Here is a 23912-nt window from a genome sequence, read left to right as displayed (position 1 = left end):
ACTTTACGTGCATGGTCCAATTCCAAGTACTGGTCCTGAATTCATTAACGCTAAGCTGGTAACAAGCTACGGTCAGCATCAGCTGGTAACAAGCTATGGTCAGCTTCAACTGAATGAACCTCCTCCGACTTCGAGAAGCGTGGCGTCAATGAGTCGAATGGAGAATTTGTAATGGCATCTTTCCTTCTCTCCCCTTCGGGTATGTTTCAGTATACAAAAGTACTGTGGTTGCATAACCATTCTAAGCCAAGAGTCGTGATACTAGAAATATTTCAGAAATCTTACGCAACTCCTGTTTCTGTGTAGGAGCCATTTTTCAGGCAATGAGCTGAACCTAAACACAGTTAATTATACCTTCCAATGGTTTCTCTCTACCCAGAACAGTTCATATTTTCCAGTGTGGTATATTTCCAGGCCCTGGTATATTATTTCCTGTTTTTTTTTTCCTTGTAGGGGGTTGTGCCTTCAGGAAATACCTTTTAATAATTGTTAGCATGGTAGCAACAATAATAATTGTTAGTGTGGTAGAGGTAGTATTTGTCAGATCTCTGCTCCTTCTCCTAAGCCAGGGCTTTTCAGACTGGGGCATCATGACGCCCCAGCCTGTGGGTCCTGGCCTGTTTCTCCTTAAGGGGCGGGGGCAGTCAGGAGGCAGGAAGGAGGCAGCGGCACAATCTCCAGGATTGCGCCGCTCAGGGGGGGCTGCAAGGGCTTGGGTACACTTACCAGAGCCTCCTGCAGCCTCCCAGGTGAGGGAAGCCCTGCGCGGCTGTCCACAGGGCTCCCCGAAGCTTCAGAAGTGAAAGTGGAGCAATCGTGCTCTGCTTCCGTTACACTGGCATTGGGGAACCCTGCAGACGTACTGTACCCTGGTAAGTGTACCCAAGCCCCTGCATCCCCCCTGAGCAGTGCGATCCTGGGGATTGCGCTGCTGACTTCCCCCTGCCCCTGCTGCCTCCAACCCCCACCCCTGCAAGAACTTACTGCAGCTTTCAAACTCCCTGGGAGTTTGAAAACCACAGTCCTAAGCCATTAATGGTGGTGTAGAAATAAATTTTAAACTGTAGGAGTTCGTCTTGACAACCCCATGCACGCCCCATAAGAACTACTGCAGTGGTTCCCAAACTGTGGGTCCATAACCCACCAGTGGGTCCCAACCCAATTTTGGGTGGGTCACAAAACTGACAATTACTAGACTAGACAATTAGACTATTTGCATAAAGGTTAAACAATCTGCTACTGGGGGGGGCACTATGGCCAAATAACCTATATAGCCCCTGAGACTTGTGTGGTTGGTAAAGCTTTTTTTTTTTTTTTTTTAAGGTGGGTCCAGATACTACAAGGTTTGGGAACCACTGAACCACTGTATAACAAAACCAAACCACTTAAATTCCTCATTCAAGTTCTCCTGCCATTTCTTTCTACATTGAAACTCATTATACTATATTTTGTTTAAAGGTCTAGCTCATTTCATCCCAAATTCTCAGAGTGGGTTGCAAAAGTTTTAAAACAAATGAATAAAAACTAAAACATAAATTTTAAAAAATCCCAAATAAATATAAAGGATATATTGGGGTGCTAGCCTATGCATGCTTACTCAGAAGGCAGTTCTACTCTGCTCAGTAACAACATAAGAGCCTTGCTGGATCAGGCCAAGGGCCCTCTAGTCCACTTTTCTCTGTTTCACAGTGGCCCACCTGATGTCTCTGGGATCACATGGACAACAAGATACCTTCATCTTGTTGCATCTTGCTTGTACCTGACACTCAGAAGTAGACTACCTCTAAACCACCTGGTTGCATACAATTATTATCATGACTTATAACCTGTGATGAATCTTCCCTCCATAAATCTGTCCAATCCCCTTTTAAAGACATCTAGGCCAGGTGCCATCACCACATACTGTGGCAAGGAGTTCCACAGATTAATAATGTGCTGGGTAACAAAATATTTCCTTCTGACTTTTCTGACTCTCCTGTCAATCATTTTGATTGGATGACCCCAGGTTCTGTATTGTGCTAGAGGGAACTTTCTTCTATCCATCCCATGCATAATTTATGTCTTAATCAACTGAATAGGAGTTGAGGTGTTACTCCCTAATACAAGTGAGTAATCATAGCTACTCCCATGTAAATTTGAAAATGTTAAGTAGCCTTACTGTTAATATGAGCGACATAGTGTCTACATCAGGTAATCCCTTGAGAAGCTCTAAACATTAATGTGTCCCTAGGCAAATTTCTCAGCCTGCCTTCAGCAACATTCATTGGTGCATGAGTGTGTGCAGGGAGTTCTGGCAGCAAACCTTATGAGAACAGAGGTCTTACAAGAACACAGCTGACCCTGTTCTCATCTCTTGAAGCACTGGAGGAAATACATGTAAACATACCAATGAAGCTTCCTTATACTGAGTCAGGCCAATGGTCCATCTAATTTCTTCACACTGAGTACCATGAATCTGTGGAATTCACTGCCTCAAGACGTGGTGACAGCCATCAACTTGGTGGGCTTGAAATGGGGGTTGGACAAACACATGGAGTGCAGGTCTAAAGCCTATGCGCAATCTCTGATTTCAGCAACAGTGTTCCTGAATTTATTTTTATTACTTCACATTTTTATACCTCCTTTCCTCCAAGGAGGTTCCCTCCATTTGTCCTCACAACAACCCTATAAGGGCCCACAGTCAGCAAAGCAGTGTTTTTCAAACTTCAAACCCAATAGTTGGGTTGCAAGCCAATTTCAGGTGGGTTCCCATACATTTCAATATTTTATTTTTAATATTAGACTTGATGCTCCCATGGTATGTGACTGCATTTGGAGAAATGTTACAGATCTGTACTTTTAATAGGCTACTATGTATATGCTTTTCACTATGAGAGTAAATGGAACTTATTCCTGTAAGTAAATGTGGGAAGGATTGCAGCCTAGGATTGTTAAAATTCTTCCTGATTGATGATGTCACTTCCGGTACTGACATCACTTCTGGTGGGTCCTGACAGATTCTCAATCTAAAAAGTGGGTCCCAATGCTAAAAGTTTGAGAACCACTACTGTAAAGTATTTAAAACTGAGAGATCATGACTGGCTCAGAGTGGCCTAGGAAGTTTAGTGACTGAGTAGGGATTTGAACCTGGATCTTCCAGGTCTAAGTCCAACTCCTGAACCATATGTTTGCTCACTATTCAGACTGTGGGCTTTTGGCGGACTGGAAAACATTTATTTATCTAGCTAGCTGTATGAGCTTGTTTATTAAAAAGAAGCATAGGGACATTCTTAATAACAATCATCTCCACTGTCTGGTAGCAACTCTCCAGGGTTTCAAAGGAGGGGTGTTTCCCAGCTGTACCTGGAGAGGCCAGGGGGTGAACCTGGGAATTTACACATGCAAAGCAAATAACAGAAGTATTGAGCTCTGACACCTGGTCAAAATGTGCTGAGGCCCAGACTTTGTGTTGGTGCATTTACACCCCCAAAGCATGCTTCCCTATGAAAATGAACTCTAAAGTCATTTTCCCCCTCTTCCAGGGAAGAGAGAGGCTCTTTTGAAAGGGATTATGAAAAGCAATCAAAAAGTTTATATGGTGTATGTCCAGTACTGGAATGCATGCGTCTGTGTGCCTGGGAATTGAACTGCAAAAAGCCATGGGATTAGTCTGCTAGGTGGAGCAGCTAACAAGATCTGTGGTTCTGCTCAATGTGGTCGTTTAAAAAAACTGGCTTCAGTGTGCAGCCGGGTCATCCCGCAGTTCTGCTGTTGCAAGATTGTTGGCATCTGATTTGTGACTCATGGAAGGGTTTCTCAACAAAAACTGTATTTTCTATAAAGACAAGAGGGAAGAGAGGACAAAAAGAGGGAGGCTGCAATCCTCTGCACACTTTCATGGGAGTAAGCCCTATGGAATACAATGAGACTTATTTCTGAGTAGACATGCATAGGATTGTTCTGTAAGATATTTGCCAAATAGGTCCCAGGGCCTCTCCAGATATTACAGTGTTTTGGTGTACTGCTAACCATGTCAACAGAGGGCCAAACTATGGGGAGGGGAGCATGCTTGACCCTTTCCCTCCCACTATTCTCCCAATCCAAATCATATCCAAATGCTGTCTGCTCTGCAGGGAGAGGGAGATTGGGCTGGACTTGAGCTCTGCAGTAGAACATTCACCTTGCATGTCAGAGGCCCCAGATTCAACCTCTAGATCATGCTAGGAAGGATCCCTCCCATCCCCAAAACTTGGCAAGCTAGCTGGCATAGATAACACCGTTGGCCCAATCTTATGTAGGGCCTATGGCAGATCTAGCAATCTGATGCCATAAGTCCTGTTTCAGTGGTACAAAAGTTGCATTGCCATCATTCACTCTGGAGCTGCTGGTGCAAATGGCAAATAGCTCTATGCGCTTGCCAGCTAATCCTGGGTGCAATGGGGGCAGGTAGGGGGTAACTTGGGGAGGAACAGGGCAGCAGATGATTCAGGGGAAAATCTCAGATGTAGCACATGCCAAATTTTATACCCTCAGCCAGAACCTGGCTCCTGACCCTCCTTGGACTTATGCCAACAAAAGAGCTGGCATTCATTTGAGAAGACCCACTGATGGTCAGGTGCCCTATATTTTTACTTGCCTCTCCCAGGCTGTCTGATCTCCCCTCCACCACTGCACACAGAATGTGCTCTGCTATATCACACAGGCTGGTGGGGATTAGGATTGGGCTGCACATTAGACAGACTAGAGATCAGACAGTAAATTGACTGTGCCAGTTGGCTACTTACTCATCACTTGGCTCAACCCCTTCCTGTTCTTTGCTTAACAGCTTTAAAAAAAATGATTTTGCAAACTCTGTTTTTTTTAAATGTAATCCCTTAAATTGTTCTGCAAACTTTTTTTTTTTTTTTTTTGGAAGGCTCCAGTAAAAAGAATAATGTTTTGCTGACATTGCACAGTGAACTAGGAGCAGAGGCAGGAGAGGAAGGCTACACAGGGGTACAGGTTGCCAGTTATTTATTCATGAGGAATTTGTGGCTGGTCTTTTGCTTCTCCAACCCAGGACCTATCTACATTACAGAGCAATGATCACTGCCTTCACCTTCTTCCTTCTATAGTTTTCTGCAGGGGGCCCACCCACAAGGACGGATATGGCAAACTGGCTCAGGGTACCAACCAACCTACCACCTGTGAGATGACAAATTGTACATGCTGAAATTCCCTCTTCTACACAATTGTTAAAGGTCCAGGAGCCTTAAAGTTCAAAGGCTGGCCAACCCTGCTCTAAGAAATAAGGACAGTAAACAGTTGAGTTCAATGGGCTTACTCTCAAGTAAGTGCATTGTGGTGGCAACAGGCTTGCGAACCATCTTATCTACCTAGGCAACAGTGCTAAAACTACTTACTAGGGAGTAAACCTCATTGAACATAGTGGGATCTACTTCCCTGTCAACATTTGTTGCAATGGGAATGTTGGTCAGTCCCACTGCATTTAGTGGGTTGTATTCTGAGTAAACATGCTCAGGATAGTACTATAAGCTCACTTCCTTGGAAGTAAGCCTTACTGCAGTTACTTCTGAGTAAAATGTACACTGGATTGGGGCTGCAAGGCAGGTGAAAGATCACCCTCTTACCCCAACTTCTGGAGCTCCTGTCTAGTCCACGTTAGGTAAGAGTGCTATTCATAGGCCAACTAGGCAGCTGCAGTTTTATACAGCTTAATTTTTTTAACCCATGTATAAAAATGCAACTAAAATATTTTTTATTTTAAGATAAATACCACAGCAATGGTATGGAATATAAATTATAAAGTCTTATGGAACAAATAATAATTTCATTGGGGGTGCAACTAGTTAGCCTTGCCCAAGGTGCAAAATAGCCTGGGACCACTGGCCCTGCTAACAGTACAGTATGATTTTAGGCATGTTTACTCAGAAGTTAGTCCAATTTCCATCTCTCAGGATCGCTCAGTAAGAGCCCAATCCTACGCAAGTTGACTCAGAAGTAAGTCCCATTTTAATCAATGGAGATTACTCCCAGTTAAGAACCCAATCCTATGTCTGTCTGTCTGTTCAGAAGTCAGTCCCATTATAGTCAATGGGGCTTACTCCCAGGAAAGGATGGACAGGATGGCAGCCTCAGAGCCCAAGCCTAGGCATGTCTACTCAGAAGTCAGTCCCATTATAGTGAATGGGGCTTCCTCCCAGGTAAGTGTGGATAGGATGGCAGCCTCAGAGCCCAAGCCTTGTCAAGTCTACTCGGAAGTAAACCCATTATAGTGAATGGGGCTTCCTCCCAGGTAAGTGTGGATAGGATGGCAGCCTCAGAGCCCAAGCCTTGTCAAGTCTACTCGGAAGTAAACCCATTATAGTGAATGGGGCTTCCTCCCAGGTAAGTGTGGATAGGATGGCAGCCTCAGAGCCCAAGCCTTGCCATGTCTGCTCAGAAGTAAGCCACTTTACAGTCAATGGGATTTACTCTCAGGTAAGTTTGGATAGGATGGCAGCCTCAGCTTCCCAGCATGTCTACTCAGAAGTAAGCCCCATTAGAGTCAAGGGGTCTGACTCCCGGGCAAGGGTGGGCAGGATGGCAGCCTGGGCTTTGGTGAATGCGGGAAGGCGGCAGCCGCAGCTGGCGCCCCAAGCCAGGGATGAGTCAGACGGAGGGATCGCGCCTGCAGCCGGCTCGGCTCGGCCGGCGCAGGGCTGCGGTGGCTTCGTCACGCGGGCGGAGACTGGAGGAGGCGAGTGTGGATGTGGCTGGTACAAAAACCCCACCCCGGCCGCCTCTCGCTCTCGCTCCGCCGGACTCGCCTTCTGTAGCCGACAGCCTCGCCTGCAAGGTACGTCCCCGCGGGAGCGCGCGCGTCGCGGAGTGACTTCGCTTTGGCCACTCTCAGTCCGGTTTGACTCCGAATTAAAGTTGCGGGGGGTTTGCTCCGAAGGCTCCAAAGAACCTGAGCACTTTTTTTTCTTCTTCAGAAAGTAAGCCCCATTGTGCCAGTAGGGCTTACTCTAGTGTAAATGCACATAGAATCGTAGCCTTCTTTGTTTGGGGTGGGGGTGTCTTGGTTGGGGGGGGGTTCATCAAGGTGCTCCAGGAAGTTGGCATTGGGAAAAAAGATCAAAGGCTGCACTCCTAGACACACTGGTGTGAAAGGCCCATTGAACTTAATGGACTTACTCATGAGTAAGCAGATATGCATCTGGGTCATGCTGTCTTTTTTGCATGCTGCCCTCTTGCACCTGGGAACGAGTCCCTCAGATCACAGGGGAGGGGGATCTTGCGTCTGGGGACAGAAGTGTGCAGGGTCAGGTTGTGTGGCTGCCCACCTCCACTCTCTTCTCCTTGGCAGAAGTGCCAAGTAGCCTTGCAACCCACTCTTGGAGTGAAACTGTCTTCAGGGTGCAAGCAGTGCTGCTGGAGACCTGCCCAGCATCTCCTGCAATGTTGCAAAGAAGTCTGGGCAAACGTTTCAGCCATTTTTTTTTGGGGGGGGGGACCACTAAAGGTTGTAAGGAAGAGGTTCTCTGGGTCTCAGTTCTGGAAAAAGTGGACCTATTGGGCTTCCTACCTGGTAGCATAGCATCAACTTTAACTACAGTTATATATGTCAGAAGATAGCAAATGTAATTCATGTTTCCAAATTTACAGCCCTTACCCAGGAGTTGTTCTTTGCTTTTCCTGGGTGCTGGGAGTCTGGACACACCCTGCAGATTGTCCACCCAGCACAACTTGATCTCTTTCCAGACTTGACCACCCTGCCTGTTCCCTCCTTAAACTTTAGCTCATAAAGGGGCATCTCTGGAAAGCTGGGAAATCCAGTTTGCAAAATACCTGCAACTTGACTTTAGGTAAGAAGTTGGTGTCGGTGTGCAAGTGTTTGGGTGACACAAACACTTCAGGAAAGCTGAAGAAGATGGCACTTTTGGGTGAAGAGTTCTGTATAAATTAAAAACCTGCTTAGTTCTGCGACTGTGGAATTCAGGCCCACATTCGGCATTCCAGAGGTGGGTGGGCAACTATTTTTTTAGGGTGGGTAATTATGCTGGTGTGCAAAATTAAAGGATAAGTATGAAGGAACATCAAAGAACCATAAATGCGAGGGTGGACAAATTGCTGACTCAGGGTGGGCAGTGCCCACTCTAGCTCCCCTCTAACTACTTCCCTGGTGGAATTGTAGCTCTAATAAAGAGAGAACTGCTTTTGATTCTAATTGTCTTGGGGTGATCTGCTGCAGGGTCTATTGCCATCTGTAGAAATGCATGGGAGGAGACATGCAATAGTTAATTAACCTGCCTTCATCTTCTTATTGCTCCCTTTATTTTCTGAGCATTCTCTCCCCCATGGATCCAAGGGGGATCCAACAGTGCATTCTGAGAACTTTGCTGAAAAAGATGGCATCCTTTGGGTGCACGATGCAGAGGGAAGGTCTCCTGCACAAGCCCCATTGATAGGGTGGGGATTTGTGCAAGAGATCACTGCTGTGTACAGTATTTGGTGGGTGGTTGCAAGTAAATTTCCAGAGGTCTGATTTAAGAGATGGGGGTTGGAAAGGGGCGTGGGGAGCGCTCAATCCAGCTGTACCAAGAATTGAAAAGAAGCAGATAAGTCATCTTGATGATTAATAGCCTGTTAATTTTCCCCCTTTCCTTGCTGGCACTTGATTGCACAGGAGATATCAGACCTTGGCCATAGCTGCAGAGCAGATCTTGGGTGTGGCCTCTCAGTTGAACATCTCTCCTATTATGTCATTCTGTGTTTCTTTTTTCTTCTTCTTCTTCTTTCTGAGGCTTGCATGTTCCTGCAAGTTGTCTGTAAAGGCCCAATGAGAAAGCCACACCCATTGTGTGGGCTTAAGTTTGGGAGAAAAAATTATTATGGAGGATTGTAACATGTTATGTTGGGGAATAGTTGTGGATATCTGTGGAGAAACCAAGGGACTTCCTTGCTGAGTGAACAAATAGCCAGGGTGGTGATGTGGCTGGACCAGCAAACTCTAACTGGGGCAGGGCAAGAAGATTCAGAATCTGTGCCTTCCTCAGCCACAAACTTAGGGTGAATTAGGCAAATCTCTCTCAGTCCAATCTACCTTACAGGGTTGTTGTGAAATCTTTATATGGTGGCTGGGTGGGTCCTCCTTCACTGTTGCTGGGTCTCCAACAGCTATGCGCCAAGGCTGTGCTAGTAAAAAGATCAAAGTTACTAGCCTACAGTAGGTTTGTTTTCTTAGTTGGTTCAGACTTTTGTCCTGCTAGCAGCATAATTTGTTGCTGCTTTCTCCGTCTGTTGGAGGAGAGTGCTACAAAACTAGGAATGCAAGTCCCTGGAAGTAGGTCCTGTTCACCCATGTGCAGTTCCTGCCTATTCCTTAAGGCGCAAGCGTGTCCTGAAAGGTATGGGTTGCAAACAGTTTTTTTATGCTGGCAAACTTCAGCTCAACAATGTTTTGATTGTAGCTGGTATGTTACAGCAAGAGCAGACCTTGCCTGGCAGCTGACATTTTATCCCAGTAAAGCGCATGTTTGTGCATACCACGAGAAATTTGTAAAGATCGGATTGAGTTTTATTTTTACACATTTTGTGTTCCTTTTGCCTTGAGCTACGAGAATTCTTCCTACATAAATTAAAGGGCAGGCATGCAGCATAATTGCATGTGAAAAGAAAGTCTTGGTTGCTCCCCCCCCTTCCTTAGAAGTCTTGCAACTAACTGGCTGTGGATATAACCTACCAAAGCATGAGCTGCAGTAAATGTGTTTAGTACTCATTAGGAGCTGCAAGGCGCTGATGCAGTCTCCTTTCGTAAAACCAACAAACCGTGGCTACACTGCAGAATGTGTGGGTGTGTCCCAGCATTTCCAGTTCTCTGCTGGTTTTCTAGAGCAGCCATTCTCTGCCTTTTTTTTGGCTCCTCTTGGGAGCTCTTCTTGGGTTATAGGCCCCCCCATCACACAAAGATATGATACAAACAGATAAACATATAGTCATTTTTGGTTTTCAGCCTATGGCCCCCTTCAAATGTGCAAGGGTACCCAGAGTATGGCTCCTGTTGAGAATGGCTGTTCTAGAGGGCTCTTTGAAACAGGAATGAAGAGTGGTGGGACCACTGATTCTTCTCCCCCTCCATAAATTTTGCAAATACTGTTGCTATAGGTATTTCCCACCAAGTCTATGTGCCATTTTGGCTCAAGAACTCCATTCCTAACCCTGATATACGTTTCCTTTGATTCCATGGAATGTGTCCCCTTTAGAAAGAATCGCTTGGCTTGTGTTGACTGTGTACAGTTGCTTATTGCTATTGGCCCAACTAGTGTCAATTGCCATGAAAGAAGGGGGCCACCATGTGAGCAGGCTCTGTTGGCATAGAGATGTTGGCTGATCCGGATTCCTCTTCTGCTGTGCTGTTGATTTTAGCTAGAAACCCATTTTTCAAGCAGCATTTTCCAATTCTGTGTGTGTGTGTGTGTTTTTTTTTCCTTTGGAGTTAATGAACTTCTGCTGCTCAGCCTGGTATGATCTCATTTGTTTTCTGCATTTTGTGGGTTCTGTTGACTGCCTTTTCCTGTGACTGCTTCTAAAAAGGAGTATCTTTTTTAAACAACTCTGGTTGAGAGGAGGGAGGTGCAGTTCCTTGGAAGGTGCGGTCCGCCCGAGGTGTCTCCCTTGGGGCTGCCTGTTCTTGGGCCCTCTTTTTACCATGCAGGCCACGTCCTTCTCTGTGGCCACACCCTGCCTGACTCTGGGAGGTGGTGCAAGTGGGCTCAGGATTTCCATTCTCTCATTCTGAAGACTTCTCAAACCAAGGAACACCTTTTTTTGTCCTCCTCAAAGGGGGTCACTCCTGTCTGTACAGGCTAGTACAGCAGAGCCACACCTAGTGAGTAGTTGCCAGGAGCTATGCAGCTCTCTGGGTAGATCTTCCTTCTGATAATTTTGTTTCCCAGCCTTCTTAGAGAAAGCAGTTTTCCCTTAGGCTGGCTTTTAACTCGGGAAAGGTGGCTAGACAGGTGCCCAAAGACAACAGTGGCTTTCTATACACCATTGTGTGATTACCTGTATGATGCTACATTTATATATCCCTATTAATATGCATGGAATTTTATTCAGTACAGGTCTCTGCCCCAAGGGGACTGCAGTCCAAATCCCATCATTAGGAAGTGTGAGATAAATGCCTCTTCTCTTCCATCTGTTTTCAGCTCCCTCTCCATTCTCTGTTAAGGGAGAAATATGGATCGTACTTACTTGCATGTAGGCTTTGTTACAGCAGGGGGAATAGGGCCAAAGGGACTTTCCTTAAAAAGTGGGACTTGAGGAGAAGTTTAAGAGACGGCATTGTAAAGACCCTCTGGAAGGCAGTTTTAGGCAGCAAGGAGAAAAGGCAGATTTGTCTGAGGGAATAGGACACCTTTGGGCAGTGAAACCAGAGCAAAGGCCCTAGAGCAGGGGTCTCCAAACTTTTTGGCCAGAGGGCTGCATCAAATATCTGGCATGGTGTGGAGGGCCAGAAAAACAATTTAAAAATAAAATTTGAATAAATAAATTAGAGATGGAACTTAGATGAGTGAATAAATGAATGAATGGGCTCATTCATTCAACCTCTCTGGCCCTCAGAGCACCCTCCAGACACAATCAGAGCACAGTTCTGGTCATGTTCAGTTGAGTGGGCCAGAGGCTTTCAGGGGACAAGAGGTTGGCTGCGGGCCGGAAAGAAGCTTGCTGCGGGCCGCATCTGACCCCCGGGCCGGGGTTTGGAGACCCTTGCCCTAGAGAGATGAAAAGTAGCAGGAGATAGTGCTTTTGGGTGTGCAGAGTGCTTCATGTGTACTGAAGATGTCCTTGCAGGGTAAGGAAAATGAGTAGTATTATTATCCCCATATTGCAGATGGGGAAGACTGAGGCTCAGAGGGGACAGGTTTCTGAAGGCAAGCAAGAATTCAGAGGGGAGGGTGAGTCTCAAATCAGGGAATTTCTGGCAACTCTTGTTTCTTGGCCACTTTGCAACATCAGCACATACGCAGTAAGATAAGAGGGAGGCAAGAACAGTTTGGAAGGTAAAGAATGTGAAACTCTGCAGGATCTGGGAGTGGTCGGGAAACCAGGATAGGAATTTAAAGAAGAGCTAGTATACTCTGACCACTCCCCCTCCCCAGCAGCTCTCATTGGCTCTTTCCTGATCCACCCTGCTATCCTAGATGCTTTAACTGAAGGTGCTAGTTACTGTTCCTGGAGTCTTGGGTGTGCAAAATATGGGCATTACACAACAGGCTTCAACTTTTTGATGGTGTAAGTCTGTGAGTGGCCCTGGAAGCATATCTGTGTTGAAGGTGGGATAGAATGTATTAGGTAAGCAAATTGAGGTGGGAGGATAGAGGCATGACCAATGTGTGGTACACTGAACTCTCCATACCCCCCTGTTCCTTCACAAGAGACTCTGGGCTGTGTCCATCCTGGCCAAATGGAGACAGTTCAAGATCTCAGATGGACAATTTGGTTCTTGAAATTGGATTACTTAAATGGGTTGACAACTGACTATCCTTTCTGGCCAGCTTGTCAGTGGTGCTGTTTTGAGCTGTGTGCCTCATTGGTCCATCTATTCTTTCTCCCCCAGCCAACTGATTTTAGGGTTATCAGGAGGTGGTATGGGGGTGGTCTGTGGGTGTCCAATGTACTGAATCTGTTGTGCATCTCAGTTTAGGAGATTGTCAGTGGAGTTCTATTTACCCAGAAGTTCTGTGCAAGCCTTGTTGAAATGAACAGGATCTGTGCTTTAAAAAAGCAAAGATTTTTGCTCCTGGAATAAACTAGGAATTTTGGAATAATTTTTGCATATGTTTTTGATATGCCTGTTAACTCTGGCTTCCATGCAGAACTAGGAATTTTTGTTGTTGTTGTTGCTGCATGGGAAATGCAGAAGTCCCCATGAGGACTAGAACTCTGGTCCTGCTTTAACCCTAACAGTTCCTCAGCTGTTTCTAGATCAGTTGCTAGATCCTCCATTTACAGCCAAGTAAGCATAATTGTGGCCACATAGTTTAAGATATGTGACTTCTCTGGTCAAAGATTGCTCTTCAGCAAAGATAGCTCTGCAGAGATCTTAGCGCACATCCTTTCTCTCCCCTCCCTGCTGCTACTAGTCACTGGGCTCTGATTGGTCTCGACATATTACAGTATTATGTGGCAATACAATGTGTGAGTTGAATAGCTGGACTTGGTTCAGATTTCCGCCCCAACCCCTCCCCACCCTAATGAGCCTGGTTTGAATGTGGTTTTCTAGTAGTAGAGCCTTTTCAAAAATCCGTTGGTGACTGGTGTGTGCATAAAAATCAATCTATTTTTATCACACACACACACACACACTCACTCACTCACTCACTCTTGTAGCTCTGGGCCGCAATTAGAGTGCAGCAGAATTTCCTGATTTTTGTTGTGTCAAAAAAACCAACAACCCACTGACTTATTGTGTGTGAGTATAACTCTCTGTGCTTGATAAACTCTTACCAGTGAGCAAACACTAGTGTACCAAGGTTACTGGCGCATTGCAGTCAAAGTTCTTATATTTTGGATAGCATTAAAAAGAGTTTAGACAAATATATGGGAGAGACGTTCATTGCTGGATATTGGCTATAAGTAAATGGAACCTTCATTTTCGGAGGCAGTCTACCTCTAAATCCCAGTTGCTGGGAAGCAAGAGGGCTATTGGTCTGATCCAGTAGGGCTCCTTCTGTGGTTTTACTCTAAAAATAAAAATCTGGAATAGTCATACACATTCTGTAAGAAGAAAAATTGAATTCTGTGGCCTGCAGAAATTCGGCTCATTAATGAAGCGTACTTTTTTGCATAACTGTTTCTCCTGTTTTTTGGGAGGAGCAGGGAGCTGTACACAGGGGTGGGTTTTCAATGTTGGACAGTTCCCTCTGACTTCTGTCACCACCCAACAATCATCTCCTGTTTTTCCATCTAGCTTGGCCTTCAGGAATGGCGCTAATCTCTTGAGGGCTGCTCTAGTTGGCCGTCCACGATCTCCTACCTCCTGCATTAAAAAAGTTAAAAAAAAATTCAAGCAGTTATAGGGAGATGTAACCCTTTCCCCTGTACCACTTCTGGATGAAATCCCTCCCCAAATCGACTGTTTGCTCGATGGTGCAGATTTCATCAGTGCTGTGCATAATGGTTTTCCATTGTCAGGAAGTTTGAAACACCCACACACCCTGAGCTGGAAGTCTTGAATCCATGTATCAGGGTACCTGAGGAAGGACATTGTAGTCTAGCTCTCCTTGGTCAATCCTTGGTTGGAGGAAGATTGAATGGCAGGGGTTGAGCAGGATGACCTTTTGGAATCCCCCAGCTCTGCAGTGGTTTTTCACATCTTTTCCCTTTCATGACTCTGGGGTTGTCATTTGAGCAGCGGTTGAGGAAGAGCGAGAGGTAGCCCTGTTATGTCCTATTATTGGCTCTTTGCACTTTTGTTAGGATCACACCCTCTGCTCTGCCTGGAACATGCTGCCTGCTCTTTAACATTCTTCCCCTCTGCCCTTGCCAGTGGTATATGGTTAAGTGAGCCTAGTTGCAGAAGAGCTGCCTGTTGGTTGGCAGCTGAAATATTTTTCTAACCTCAGGAATCTGGGAGTTCCGTTCTCATTCCTGATCTTCAGGAATGCAACGGTGTGGCCTGAATTTCTCCAAGCTACACCCTTCCTAAAAACTGTCTCTTGTTCCAAATGCTTCAGACCCTCCCAGTACAACAGTGTTGTTTTTTCTGGCAAATGCCCCGATACTATGGAAAAACCTTGTTGCTTGGAGGGGGGAGAAAATCAAGCTGAAGTTGGCAGATAGCATTATGCCTTTTTGCTGACCAAGGTGCTTTGCTATTTCAGCAGCAGCATTTACATTGCAAGGCTTTTAGGGCCTTGGTGCTTCTGTAAAACATCATCAAGTTACTAGTCCACAAGCATTATCGATCATACTCATTTGTGGCCTGAAATAATAATGTTCTTGGCACAGTTGACTAGAGCAGTTGCTGTTTGATTCAATTTTACAGCAGACCTACAGTCTTATGGCAATGGGAATCCTGAAACAGTGCTGTTAGAGAATTGCTATTGTCCCTGAAGTAGTAACGCCGATTTAAGGGCACTTGTGAGGCTAATGTATCCACTCACTGAGAAGTCTGTCATGTGACTGTCCTAAGTCTTCATCTCCTCTTAACCAGTCCCTGTTGGAGTGTCCTGTCTCTGATCGAATCACACCCAACATTCAGTCACTCCTAATGTTGGAAATGAGCAAAATCGCTCTCTCTTGGGAAGAGGCTGCCTATTGTGTCTCTGCATGAATTTCTGCTTGGGACTTGCTTCCTTCTAGTGAAGGGTCACCCCCAGACCAGTGACTCGTGCAGGAACACAGGGGGATAGACATGTTCAAGAATGGGTCACTGTATTTTTAATTGGATGGATTTAGAAAACCAAAAGTTGTGCATGCAACAACAAAAAATTGCTAGAATGTGCAGTGCCAGTTCAGAAATGCAGAAACAACGGCATAGTCCAGGTAGATCTTCCTTTGGGGGGGGGGGCACAAAAGGAGCTGTGGGTAAATTCAGGGGTTGGTTTATGGTAAAGATGGCATTCTAGCAAAGCAGCTCTTTCCTGTTGGCAATCTGCAGATCCTTCTGCAAGGGAGTGTTGCAGTTGACCACATTTGTTTCTTTGTTTTAAGAGCGTTCAATCTCAAGTGGGTTCTGGTTCTGCTTTATTGAAGATTTTTATGCCGCTTTTCCCATGCTCAAAGCGATATACAACGATAAAACATACTATTAAGAATTTTATATAGTATTAGTATTGCTGCAATTCCAAAGTGTTAAATGCTTGTAGGTGTCTATAGAAGGGAAATGAGGGCAGTTGAGTGCCAATGGGCCTACACAAGGAAAATGCTTTCTCAAAATGCAGCTCTAAAATCTTTCCAATGGGGAACAGGGTTTCACCAGGGACAGAAAATGAGGTCTGTCATTGGTGAAAGGGCACAACTGTTGCATTTTTGAAAAATCTTTCCTGGAGGAAGAAGACACCCTCAAAGCAGTGTGGGGATTTAAAGGGCTGAGGAGATCTAGATACAGCCACCCCTGTGAGGTAGGTTAGGCTGAGAGATGGTCACACCTGGGCCAAATGAAGGAGGATTTCAATCCCTATCTGCTGGGTCCTAGTTGTATGTATGCTTGTGTATGCCAGTTTGCATTGCTATAATGATGATCCACATTTAACATGGCTCTGTCTTGTTTGTTTCAGCTTCCCTTCCAAGATGTCTACGGTACACGACATCTTGTCCAAGCTCACCCTTGAGGGAGATGTAAGTATTGTTTGGCTGTCGCCTCCCTCCTGATTGAATTATACCTTACACAGATAGGCTTCCTCAGAATGCCATTCCCCCATTAACTCTCCTGTGGATTTACCCCAAACTGCAGCATCCTAGATCACCACGTTACCTTCCTGGAGATGCTGAAGTCCAGTTGCCCTGATAGCAAATATCCACCTACAGAAGGCTGCCTTCTGTGTCTCTGCTTGTTATCCCTCTGGGCTTGCCTTCTTTCAGTTGGAAGAGGAGCCATAGCTTTCAGTTAGAAAGCAGGGATGTGCCAGAGTCACTTTGCGACTTGACTTGATATGAATTTGGGGTGCCGATTCCAAAAATGGCATCCGTTTTGCCCTATCGTGTTTAGTTTTGGAGATATAGTATAGCCTCATTAGTGAATGGTTCAAGCAGCTTCCTCATGAGGAAGCCGCTTGAACCATTCACTAAAGAGGCTATGCCTTGTCTCCAAACTAGATATGATAGGGAAAAACAGATGCCATTTTTGGAACTGGCACCCCAAATATACCCAGGAATTGGTGTAACATTTAAGGAAGCAAAATGTGTGTTGGCCTGTGTAATCAAAGGTAATGCACACAGTTGGGCACGGGTAACTGTTGAGATAGGGATCCCTCTTATCTGTGGTTTGCAGTATCCGGGGCGGGGGGGGGAGGAATGTATCCTCTGCATATATTTTAAATAAGAATTATTAAAATATTGTAAAAGAATATTTTTAATTTTTAATTAAGAATATTAAATATTCTTAATAAGAATACTTTTAATTCAATATTTTTAATAAGAATAGCTAAAAGAAACTGCCTGACTGGCAACAGCTGTCCAGACCATCAGTGTTGATAATACTGAACTGGATGGAGCAATAGTCTGACCTGCTGTAAAGCAGCTTCACATGTTCAGATATCCTCCGAACAGTGACTCCCATTAATGATAGGCGAATTCAGACAGTGAATTCACATATAAACTGTGTGACTGTACCCGCCCTCAATAAAGCCAATCTGCGAGGGGCAGAATTGCTGCCTACTTCTCATTATCCACTATGCAGAGACCTTCCAGAAGCTGCAGGGACCTTCAGAATGGCACCTACGACCAGCACTGATCCCTTTAAAATGACTGGTACCAGCCATTTTAAAGGGGTCCACGCTGGTCATGGGCACCATTCTGAAGGTCTCTGTAGCCTCTGGAAGGTGTCTGCAGCATTCAGAGATATTTTGGTATTTCCTGCTGCACTCTGCTGGCTTTCTGAGGGTCTCTGCAGATTTATTCTGATGGCAGAGAAGTACTCCTTCCTCCCTAGGGTACCCCTGGCACCTAACCCCATTGATCCCATAGGATCGATGCTTTGTTATCTGTGAATTAGCTGGGGTTTCCGGAAACCTAACCCTAGCGAATAATGAGAACAGGCTGTAGTTCTTGCCCTTATGGCCAAGCTATACATAATTGGTTTTGACAGACTTAATTTTCTTTGTCAATAGTTGCTGTGGGGGGGACCCAGTTCAGATTAGGACCATGATCTTGGGGAGGGGGACTTCACTCACGCCATGGTCCCAATTCAGAACTCCTTTCCTCTGCATCCACTATTGATGAAACAGATTATTTTGGGTGCTGGAGTTTTAAAAACGCCTCTAGTTCTGATTCAGAGAGTGGAAATTCCACTCCCCCTCCCAAGTTATCAGATGTGTGGGAAACCTCTTTCCAAGAAACCTTGGCCTGCCTGGTTCAAATGAAACCCACCCAATGCATTTTGCATTTGACAACAAAAGCATGCACATTGTTTTGGGAACCTCATTGGCCCACTTGCTTCTCTGTAGGGACATTTACCCTTTTCCACTTACTGTTGGCTTTGGCAGTGAAAATGAGCAGATTCTTCTGGAAAGCTGCATACTGTGTCTGAGGTGGCAGTCGGCTAGGTTCTGCCTTGACTGAGATGGGAGTGTGTAAGTGTCTGTGGTGCGGCTGTGTGTTTTGTTCAGTGAGTTTATGCCCTCCTCCATCTGGAGGCTCCTACCTTCAAAGAAAGTTCTGATGGTTCCACTGATGGCTCCTTTCATTTTGGTGAGCTTGCCTCACCTAGCCTGTTCTGTTTCTGATAGTTTGGACCTTATGCCAGTCGTATAGCAGGGCCACCTGGTGTTAGGAGCGGGGTGATGTGGTGATGCCATCCTGTTACCCCAGCATCGTGTCATCACCCCCCTCCCCACTTCTGAACTGGATAGGTTAAGTATCCCTTATCTGAGATGCTTTGAACCAGAAGTATTTGGATTTTGGATTCTCCCCCCCCTCCCAGATTTTGGAATATTTGCATAGTGAGATCTTGGGGGTGCATTAATAGGAACAGTTGTACTTGGGGGGCTGACCTCACAACAGATAGATGCAAGTTCACCATTTGACCTTGATACCCTTTCCGTGACAGCAACTGTTACCCTGCACATGCCTGATCTTGGAAGCTAAGCAGGGTCAGGCCTGGTTAGTACTTGGATGGGAGACTGCCTGGGAATACCGGGTGCTGTAGGCTTATACCATAGTCTTTCCAGACTGAAGGTTGCCAACCAATAATTTGACCTTGGTGATCAGGTTGATATGGGCAGCAGGTATGATGGTTGCAGGCTGGGCTGTTTGAGATTATATGGTCTGCTAAGAGAAACTGCAACGGATATGCAGGAGTTGGGATGCTGGTCATCTATCTCCCGAGTATCTGTTCAGGGTGTCATGGGCAGAATTCTGTAGCACCTGTTCAGGGTGGTCATGAAGGGGATAAAGGTAATAATCTGTACTCTTGGTTAAAGAGAATATACTTATGGAAATTGCAGTGACTTTTCTCATGCAAGAGTAATGTGTACCTGTCAAATGATGATGAACTCCTTATAAATGTGAGAGTTTAATGTGGCTCTTTATTCTCCCTTTAGCATTCTCTCCCTCTGAGTGCCTACGCCACAGTCAAGGCATATCCAAACTTTGATGCAGACAGAGATGCTGCAGCCCTCGAAACAGCCATCAAAACCAAAGGTAGGATGGGCGAAAAGCCGGCAACTACTCTTGACCTTGGGCTGGCCATAATAGGAAAAGGGACACTGAGCCAAATCAGCATTTAGTCTGATCCAACAGCAGCTGTATTTCTCGAGTTGGTTGAACGCCCATCTCCTTTTGCAAGCAGGCATTAAGAGGCTGAAAACCCCAGGCAAAGTAATGGTGGTTGTATATCTAGAACGGTTCCTGAGAAAACTTGCTCTGCAATTGTGATACTCTTAGTGTGACATGATGCAGCATTCACTTTGGATCTTGGTCTGCCTGCACGGAGGTCAGTTTATAGTGAAATAACACCTCTGGCTCCTAGGTCATTGCCTGGAAAATCAACTGACCCTCAAGAATACAGAAGTTGACTGACTTCAGGTCCAAGACTGCAGTTAACATGTTCCCCAAAGCAACAGTATCCTCAAATGCATTGATTTCTATCTGTCATTGAACAGTGGTAGAATCTGACTGTGACCTAAGGACTGAACTAGATGCCATGCCAAGTGCATGGCTGTTGTTGATTATGACTGCTGCATGTATAGTTTATCTACCCCACCCCATAACATCTAGTGGAATTTAATTTGTCATGGCCCCCCATCAGTCACTATTCCCTGCCTCCTCTGCATTTTGCATCTCCTTGCCTCATACTCTTGGATTCTTGGCTGTTGCTTGCAAAGACCTCCTGGCACCTGAGTGCTACTTCCTCTTACCTGGTATGCTGCAGCCTTGCCTCCCAGTCCCTGGATTGGAAAAGGAAGGAGGGAAGAGAACAGAAGTGTCTCCAGTACTGTAACCCACCACTTTTAGGCAAGAAGAGAGTGGTGGTCTACTGTGTTGGAGGCACTTCCTCTTCTGCTCTCTTCCCCCTTCCTTTTCCAATCCAGGAGGAGGAGCAGTGGGTTGGGTGGAGTTGGGCCACTCATGCTAATCTGCTGCCTCTGCTGATCTTTTGGATGGGCCAGCCTGGAAAGTGTGGATAAGTTGCACAGAGGAGGAGATGGGGCTAGACTCACAGCTGCCATCAAAAACAGCAGCTGCACATTAGTGGAACATCTGGCTTGACTCTGAACTTGCTTGAACTGAAAGTGTTCTCACTAAACAACCCTTTCCCCAGTAAATCCCTCACTTGCTCTTTGTCCGTCTGCAGTCCACTGCCAACACTGGAAGCGGGTGCACTACAATGTAATTGCTGCCATTAAAAAAAAAAAAGCCTTTATCACTTACTGACAACTAGAATGAACAAATTGCTCTTTGCAAAAGGAATCTGGATCTTCTATAGAATTAAACTGCCTATTGATCTCATTTTTATCCAGCACTTTCTTCAAGCTACTTGAGACAGCAAAGGGTTGTCCCCCAGTCTCTAAATGTTGTTTCTTTTGTATGTATGAAGAAGGTCAGGCTGAGTAAAAGTGTCAGTCTCAACTGAACTTCTTGATTAAAACGTCTCGATCTTTGTAGTCAAGCAGCATCGGAACCTAGATGCCCCCCCCAGTCTTTCGGCACTCTGACCACTACATCACACTGCACCAGACAGCTGCACTGACAGAGTTTCTTCTCCCACTCTTTCTGTAATTACTGTAGTACACCAATCTGGTTTTCCATCACAATTGTATTCTGTTCCTGCCTGGAGCTCAGGCTGGTATACATGGAGTTCTCCTCACTTTTGTCTTGCAGCAATCCAGGGATGTAGATTAGGCTGAGAGAAGGTCTGTGATCGATGGCTGCCCACTGAACATTAAGGCCAAGAAAAGCCTTCTGGTATTGAGATCAAAGATAGACTCTGAAGAGAGCTCCAGCATGTGATTTAATGCTGACGTTAGCCTTTCATCTCTTGGATTTCTCTAGGGTGGAAGCTCTGATACAACGGAGACCTGACCCTCTCTGCCCAATACTAATTTTCTATGGCTTATAAGGCCACCCCTTGCAAATATTAAGAGATTTAACCTTGAGGAACCCTTGCTTCCACGCTGTAGTCTTGGCAAGCTGTTTTTGCTGCAGCAGAAGGAAATCTTAAGAAATAAGTGATTGACCAACCAACCACTTTCCTGTTCCAGTCCGTGGCTTGGTAGAGGAGAACTTGGTGCTACATTCCTAGATGTGCCTTGGAGCTGAACAAGACGTTATCTCGACAAACGTGATCCAAACTCTGTGCTTGCTGAGAATGTGAAGTTTGGGGTGGGAGGAAAGGTGGCTGCAGCAGTGTGCCTAGCTTTCCTTCCATCTGCCAGAGCTAATCCCTGCAAACAGTTTGTCTTGATGCTGCTCATCCGTCCCCCCAACTCATCACATTGAGGAAGATGTCTTGCAGGGGCAATAGAGTGAGTAGGGAGGTTTATACTACCTTAATCATTGATTCTCCTTTGTTAACAATATGAGGGAAGCTCAGGATTGGAAACGAATGGTTCCTTGTAATGTCTACCCTAGTCCTTAAAACAAAATACACAGGTGTAGAGTTGTATCCAATTGTAAACCAGTGTACTGTATATTACCCTTGCAGACACTGGGCACAGTAGATGGTTGGCCTAAAGATTCAGACACAAACTGATAGTAGCTTCAGGGCCAAATCCTATCCAATTTTCCAATGGGGTGCTGTGCCAATGGGGCGTGTGCTGCATCCTGTGGTGGGGAGGCAATCACAGAGGCCTCTTCAAGGTAAGAGAACATTTGTTTCCTTACCTTGGTACTGCATCGTGGCTACACCGGTACTGGAAAGTTGGATAGGATTGGGTCCTCAGTTATTCATTGGGCAAGTCTTAGTTCAGAGTTCCAACTTTTTTCTTCAAAAGATTTTTGTGATTTCCTCCTTCCTCGCACGCACAAGCAGCAGTGTAAATTTGGTGTCGCAGCCCAGAGCTTAGCCTGTTGCATTGCAGCCCTATGTGTGGCTTGATCTAGATTGCTGGGTTTACAACATAATCCTATACATGTTTTACTCAGAAGTCACTCCCATTGTGTTCACTGGGGCTTACTCCCAGAAAACCGTGCATAGGGTTGCCCTGTTAGTTGTGTAGAACAGATAGTTCTTCCCTTGCTTGACCAAAAGGAGAGCCTGTGAGAAATCAGGATTTAAGAAATGCTGGAAGCGCAAATGTGACCTTGGTGTTTTGCTTCTTGACGCAGTGTGGATTTGGTTGGATACTTTGTGGAGGGTAGTGAGAAACTAGCACATGTCTGTGCATGTCAGTGGTGTTTCTTGTAACTGGGAACAAAAAAGCCTGGAGGGGTTCAGCTTTTGATGTACTTAATGCCTGCCTGGCATGCTCAGGAAGTCACTCCCTGAAACTTACAAAAAAAAAGTCGATGCAGTAAATCTTTTACTGAGGCTTTATGTCTCTCATACATCTGAGTGCAGAGATTATTATAGTAGCACCCTCAATTTTGGTCACGTGCACGCTCCTAGTTCTCATGGTTATGGAAGAAAAAGTTATCCTGACCCCAGCAATGCATGCACATGCCTCCCCATGTATTTTTCTCTCTATTTCCTTCTGTCCCACTAAATCTGCATAATTATTGTGATTTTGGTTTTAGAATTCAGATATTGTTGCGGAGTGTACACAGGTGCAGTGCGTGTGGGTGCTTTTTCATGCGAGATGTCGTACTGAAATACTGTATAATCCATGTGCCACCTTTTTAATGTAAAACACCACCATTGTGCAATTGCAAAGGTAATCGGTTATCAAAGTGTGAGTGAGGATACCTTTTCTGAGCTCATAAGGCAGTGATTTTCAACCTTTTCCGTCTCATGACCCACTGACAAGGCACTAAAATGGTCAAGGCACACCACTAGGTTTTTGAAAATTGACAAGGCACACCATGCGCCAGTAAGGGGGGGGGAGGCTCACATCTCCCATTGGCCCTACTAATAAATGACCTTCCCCCAAATTCCTGTGTCACATCTCTGAACCACTTGTGGCACAGTGGTTGAAAATGGCTGTCATAAGGCATTCAGCTTTGCCCACTATGTTAACAAAAGAAGAGGTTCTTGCACTTCACAGTGGTTTGGCCATAATATCATTTTAACTTTTGCAGCTCAGGTGGAGTTTACCATGTCCAATTGACTAAGCTTCCAGGAGGTTACTACAGGGCAGAGCTATAGTAACCTCCCCCTTTGGAAGATGCACTCCGGTTGCCTTCTGTCTGAAAGCATTTCTCCCTTTGCCTCCAAAAGCCCAGTCACCCTTGTGGTAATCAAACTCAGTGGACCTAGAAAGCTAACATTAAACAAAATGTAAGGGATATTTGCTGCCTGGAGAGAATAGTGTTCCCAGAAATGATTGGAGCTTTGCAACTTGAGAATGGAAATACCATAGTGCCTTTAATCATGTTCCTTTTTGTAAGGTTTGCAGGCACACAGAGTGTTTCTCTAATGAACAGCTCACTGCCCCACCTATGTTTTGGCAGCTCTGAGTCAGCATCCTGCTTCTGGTATCTTCTTGTTCTGTGCAGATAGGGCTTTTTTTGCATGCACTTTCAGAGCAACAAACAGACCTGTGCCTTTTATCTTGGGGACAGAGAAACTTGGCATTTCTACCTGAGGATTTGGCTTCTGCATGGCTTTTCCAATCCCCTTCCCAGCA

At 45.4% G+C, this 23912-nt stretch overlaps 1 protein-coding gene across 1 annotated transcript in view; it reads left to right on the top strand.

Annotated features, from left to right (window-relative positions):
* The first annotated feature begins 6730 nt into the window (after positions 1-6730).
* The window catches only part of ANXA2 (annexin A2), a 44267-nt gene continuing 27085 nt past the window's right edge, over positions 6731-23912 (top strand). Inside the window, exons 1-3 of the mRNA XM_066635090.1 lie at positions 6731-6817; positions 16248-16308; positions 19230-19329. Of these exons, the coding sequence (XP_066491187.1) occupies positions 16261-16308; positions 19230-19329 (148 nt within the window). The 5' untranslated portion in view covers positions 6731-6817; positions 16248-16260. The remainder of the gene's footprint in view (positions 6818-16247; positions 16309-19229; positions 19330-23912) is intronic.

The sequence above is a fragment of the Tiliqua scincoides genome, chromosome 8 (genome assembly GCF_035046505.1).
Source record: "Tiliqua scincoides isolate rTilSci1 chromosome 8, rTilSci1.hap2, whole genome shotgun sequence".
NCBI lineage: Eukaryota > Metazoa > Chordata > Lepidosauria > Squamata > Scincidae > Tiliqua > Tiliqua scincoides.
This window is presented reverse-complemented; position numbering and strand designations above follow the sequence as displayed.